The sequence below is a fragment of the Homarus americanus genome, unplaced genomic scaffold (genome assembly GCF_018991925.1).
Source record: "Homarus americanus isolate GMGI-L3 unplaced genomic scaffold, GMGI_Hamer_2.0 scaffold48033, whole genome shotgun sequence".
NCBI classification, from domain to species: Eukaryota; Metazoa; Arthropoda; class Malacostraca; order Decapoda; family Nephropidae; genus Homarus; species Homarus americanus.
Genome location: NW_024744482.1, coordinates 737,501 through 743,562, shown reverse-complemented (window position 1 = coordinate 743,562; position 6,062 = coordinate 737,501). Strand labels below are relative to the sequence as shown.

Here is a 6,062-nt window from a genome sequence, read left to right as displayed (position 1 = left end):
ATGGTATCTAAAATAGAATCACCATCAATGACGATAAACCATTCACCTCTCCCCTTACTCCCCCTCAGGGCCCTGTTTAGCCATGCTGAGTAAATCTGTGTTTATAAGCGGGAATTACCAATGACCCAGGTATGGAAGCAGCGACCATATATCAGCAATTAGGGATAGTGAAGGGTTGGGGAAGGCCTCACTACCATAACACTCAGGTGGAGGTAAGATAATCACGCCAGGCACTCGACTCTGAAGAATAGCTGTTTTACATACAAGTCCCAGTATGGCAGCTGAGTAACCACCTGTGCTGTATATACCTGAACCTCATACGTCATGTTATTTACAGGTGAGACGGTTCATACATTACGTTATAATTGATGATGTATGATGAAAGACCAGCATACCGTTCTGATTTTGTTCTTAAGGGTTTATTGTAAGATAAAAACTATGAGGTTTATTCACTGTATTTGATAAGATTCATACAGTTTTGTTATTCATAGTTGTGAATTACTTGTGGTTGTGACGTGTTAATCAACAGGTTCATGTGTTCTGTTATTTTGGATATTGATTGGTTGATAACGGTGCTATTTTGGGTTAGGTTGACAAGTGCCTCGAAAGTTAGGTTAGGTTAGGTTAGGTTAGGTTAGGTTAGGTTAGGTATCTTCTTCATGTATAAAAACTTCTTCTTCTTCTTCTTCTTCTTCTTCATTATCTTCTTTCGTTTCTTTCTTCTTCTCCTCATTATCCACACATCCACATTCCACCACGTTATTCCTCTCTTCCTAACAACCCACTCCAACATTCCCTCCCCCCCCCCACACACACACACCAGACTAACTCAACTAATGCACTCAACCACAGTGACTTGGCAACAACATTCACAAACAGCAAAATTGTGTATCCCATTTATCAGACCTGACTCAGTGACGTTCTAATCCAACAAAACTTTCACCCAAAACCTTTATCGTCGCGTTCAGGTCTATAAGAGAGTCAATTATACCTGATAAAAACCTATTAAATCTGAAGATATTTTGGTGTAATCATTGACTGCCTGGCTGGGTGATAACACGATCTGGCTTCTGTGTTGATCTGTTAATCTCGTTGTGTTGACCCAATTGAATAATTTGTTTATCTCTACAATTAAGTTGTTTATGCCTCATTTACTTGTGTTATAATTTTGGTTGATTATTATTACTTTTTCTGTGACTTATCTAAGGATGTTTGTAATGGAGGTTGTGGTGCATGCTGGAGGTTGTGGTGCATGCTGGAGGTTGTGGTGCATGCTGGAGGTTGTGGTGCATGCTGGAGGTTGTGGTGCATGCTGGAGGTTGTGGTGCATGCTGGAGGTTGTGGTGCATGCTGGAGGTTGTGGTGCATGCTGGAGGTTGTGACACAAGCTGGAGGTTGTGACACAAGCTGGAGGTTGTGGTAAGTACTGGAGGTTGTGGCGCGGCCATTGTGCTGATGGCATCTCTCCTGGGTGAGGTCAGGGGTCGCGTGCCGCCCTTTTGTTATCTCAGGCGCCCAGCTAATTGCCACACAGGCCATTAAAACAACGTCACAAACACCCCGAAAAAAATTACTGTTTGGTTTATAGTCTGGCTTTAAATTTTTGCCTATTTACACAACAGCAGCGGCTCTCTCTCTCTCTCTCTCTCTCTCTCTCTCTCTCTCTCTCTCTCTCTCTCTCTCTCTGTTGGGGAGACATACAAATGGCGCAGAGACGCTTCCTCATAAAGTTTCCAACAGTATTCTGGCAATCACAGTCTATTTACTGTCACACGCAAATATACTTTACTTTCTTCCATATAAAAACAGAGAATAGTAGACCTTACACAGAGGAGAATAAGCGATATAAATTGATAATAAAAAATGATTATCTAGGAATTTCATGGCAGACACGCGGTATTTAGTTGCTAATAGTATCAGATGAATATTTTATCTCAGACACAAAAATTTACAGTTAGAGAGAGCGAGCGAGGGAACGGGTGGTTGGGTATGGAAACTTGTTGCTAATCCAAGTAAGAATGTTGAGGACCTGAAAATCCAGGTGCGACAATGTTGTCAAACATCTTCCCTACCACCACCACCAACCCCAAGACGTTCTGGGTAGCGACTGTGGCAACATTCCGACGACCACTTCGCGTTGCTACAAGTATAATCCGACGACTATCACGCTGTTACGACAAGTTTGGTTATCATACTCCAGCCACCAGCTTACTGGAGCGGCTACCTTACTACAGCGACCATTACCACGCAGACCACCTGGCCACGAGGACCACCTGGCCACGAGGACCACCTGACCACGAGGACCACCTGGCCACGAGGACCACTTTACCACGAGGACCACCTGACCACGAGGACCACTTTACCACGAGGACCACCTGACCACGAGGACCACTTTACTACAACGCCCAGCTTACCATACGGTTCCTCCACGACTGCCATCCTCTGTGACCACCCTAAATACGTCTTCTAACTCATCAGCCAAGTCTCGCTCTCACAGTTATTGTGGTACACACGTGACATATTCTAACCTAACTTAACGTAACCCTAACCAAGCATAACCAAAATTAACCAAGGCTGACACAATTTAACCTACCCTAACCCAACTTAACTGAACCAATTTTATTCAGTAACCAGTCCCTCCGAGTGACCCGCACATCCACAGGGTGTCTCAGAATCATATACACACACACACAGCTTTACAGAGTTTAGTGGATATTGCTTGAAAATTTATATTACAACAACAACAGTGTCCTAAGTTGTTGGTGTGCAAGATCTCTCACAACTCAAGACAATTTTGTTGTTGTTTTACACACAATTTAAAGAAATTTCCACGAAAACCTGTAAAGCCGAGTGTATATATGTTTCTGGGACATCCTGTGTACCTGTGTTAATTGGCTGCGAAGATAATACACGAAGCTGTATTTTACCTGGTGGTGTTGAGAGAGTTCATGACGGTGGTAGCGAGCCAAGCCAGTGGGTCACCTTCCGCATTGGTACATAAGAACTTAATGTTTACATGTCCATGCTAATTGGAACGAAGTCGTATAAGAGAGAGAGAGAGAGAGAGAGAGAGAGAGAGAGAGAGAGAACAAGACAGATAATACCAAAGAGAAAAAATAATAATAATCTGTATTACCATTACTTCAACATGTATAAATCAAGTGAGAAACATGTACCTCAAATTTCTAATACTTTCACTCTGACATTTATTAAATCAAACCCCCCACCCCCCAAAAAAATAAACTCTTTCCCTTTGATCTTAAACAATAAACAATAGCAAGAGTCACCCACCATGATATACCTACCTCATAAATGCCTCTTAATTGTAGAGCCTTTACAAATCCGTAAATTTTCCTGTCTACCACAACCAAGATGCTACACATATTTCCTTTTATGTGTGGGATGTTTTATGAGTGATTACACACACACACACACACACACACACACACACACACACACACACACACACACACACACACACACACACACACATCACATGAACGACGTAATATGCGATAATTTCCAAAGTGTAACTATCCCCGTGAGTCCGATAAAACCGAAAGAGAATGTATATTTATAAGATAAAAAAAAAAGAAGAAGAGAATTCTCCCGAGGTCACTTCTTATTCCCCCTTAACGAAGCTCCAAGCGCCTTACACCTCTGTTCCAAGGCTCTGAAATCATCGTCACTAATGAGGGCGAAATAGCATAGTTTCTCCTTAACTTATCCAAGTGAATACATTTTCTCTGAGATCTTGTTTATATTCGAGTCTATGTTATATCCCTCTTTTTATTTTCTTTGGGTTTTCTTTTTCTTCGTGTTTTTCTTCTGTCGGGGTTTTGTTTCCTTCAAGTTTTCTTCTTTTGTGGTTTTGTTTCTTCATGTTTCTCTCTTCTTTTATCATTCAATTTTTTTTCACGTTTCTCTTCTGAATTTTTTTTCATTCTAAGTCTTTATTGTTTTTATATTTCCACGAGTTTATTTCCTCTCACCTTCGCCCCTAGTGTTAGTTGGTTATCTCTCTCTCTCTCTCTCTCTCTCTCCCTCTCTCTCTCTCTCTCTCTCTCTCTCTTTCTCTCTCTCTCAAACCTAAATCTTCGTATTCGATCACCACGACTACTTATCAACCCGCTTTCTATAATGAACCTCATTTTAGATTTCACACCACTGACTAATAAAAGCAATTTGTGATTCTTCCACTGCATATATCCAGAGAGAGAGAGAGAGAGAGAGAGAGATTATGGAACGAAGACAGTATAACACACACACACACACACACACACACACACACACACACACACACACACACACACACACGAACAAAGGAATACGATATAAACAAAGACTGGGGGAAAATTAGCCGTTTAAGCATTAGGGATAATATTTTCAGAACACCATAATCAAATCGGTGATCGCATCTTCGGCATACGCCCATTAAAAACGCGATACCCCCTCTCCTGTATCGTCTGAGGTCAACGATACCCACCCCCCCCTCTTTTATACATGACTTGTACCAATTGGAATGGACCAGAGGTGAGGAGATACTTATTATTACACGGATCTCTCTCTCTCTCTCTCTCTCTCTCTCTCTCTCTCTCTCTCTCTCTCTCTCTCTCTCTCTCTAGTACCTCAATAAAACAGAATCGCGTGAGAAAAACAGTGGATTATTTGTTTTCCCTGAAGAGCTTCGACTTAAAGAGTGACGTAAGTTGTTGAGAAATTCACCAGTGTTTGTTGTATACAGACTGTGAGAGAGAGGTGAGGGGAGAGGTGAGGGGAGTGAGGGAGAGGTGAGGGGGGGGAGGTGAGGGAGTGAGGGGGAGAGGTAAGGGGGAGAGGAGAGTGCATGAAAAGAAGGTTTTTATGGTTGTTGTATTATTATTATTATTATTGTTATTATTATTATTATTATCATTCCTGTTACTGTTAACCTCATTGCTACTGTTACTGCTACTTATATAATTAAATAAAATTTTATCATTACTATTACTGTTATTGTCATTATCAAATTACTATTATTAACACATTACTATTATACACACTATTAATTTAACGTGACTACACCTGACATTCCAATACGTGGTTCTGCCACACACACACACACACACATACACACACACACACGGGTGAAGAAGACCATTACTTTACACCAACTAATATATGTCCTTACAGCTTCGTCTTTCCTCACCAACGAGATATTTTTCATGTTAGATTCGAGTCTTTTCTCCAAGATATATTTCGACCCTTCTCACAAATACGATATTTTTCTTATAAATTCCTCTTAATATATTTATTTCCTTATAGTCGTTTCTAATCGTCAATGAGATAAGAATTTTCCTCTAGAATCGTCTGTTTTCACTAACAAAGTATTTTTTTTTAATTTACTACAAGTGGGTTAGCTTGTTGCCTTCCCCATGGTGCTTATTAGTCATTGTATTTAACATACTTTGAGGTTTAGCAATAAAATACTTACAGTGCTAGAAAAAATACAAGGAACTCGTCTATGAAACTATCATTTTTTAGTGATATTAAACTAAAACTAACCAAACCAAACCTCACCTTCACTAGCGATCGTAAGGTTGGTTTGGTTATGTTAGATCTGGTTGGCTGGTGTTGCCTACTTTCAGATAAACCAATTAAAAAAAATGCTTTGAGGTCATGTTCGTGGTAATATTCCAACAATCTGTATTTGACGTTTCGTATATTCGTTATAAGTGGGCGGTGGCTGAGTGGATACAACCCTCGTATCATTGTCCTGCATGACACTAGTTCTCGCCCTGGGGAATGAAAACAGACGAGTGCTTAGTGCAGGACAGGACACATTTCTCTCCCTTGTATCATCAGCCAGTGCCCTGTGTCCGTCACCTCCGCTTGTTTGTTTACACTTGTTGTGGCAGCCTCTTCCTTATCACGTGTCACGACTCCCAGAACAAGTTGACAGGCGACTCCTACACTCAAGCTACAGTGTTTACCTACTGAGGACGATGACTTAACCTCTCGAGTATGATAACATAACCCCCTTGAGTACGATGACATAACCCTCATAGTATTAAAAGGGCTAA

General features: G+C 40.9%; 1 protein-coding gene across 1 annotated transcript; it reads right to left on the bottom strand.

Moving 5' to 3' along the window:
* Positions 1 to 1,182: 1,182 nt before the first annotated feature.
* LOC121877943 (velvet complex subunit 2-like) lies at positions 1,183 to 1,539 on the bottom strand. Its single transcript, XM_042383916.1, has one exon. The coding sequence runs from the start codon at positions 1,537 to 1,539 to the stop codon at positions 1,183 to 1,185; it is 357 nt and encodes a 118-aa protein (XP_042239850.1).
* Between the last annotated feature and the right edge of the window lie 4,523 nt (positions 1,540 to 6,062).

Bases quoted from the DNA above. Each gene is read 5' to 3' on its own strand.
- LOC121877943 (XM_042383916.1), bottom strand. From the start codon at position 1,539: ATGGCCTGTGTGGCAATTAGCTGGGCGCCTGAGATAACAAAAGGGCGG.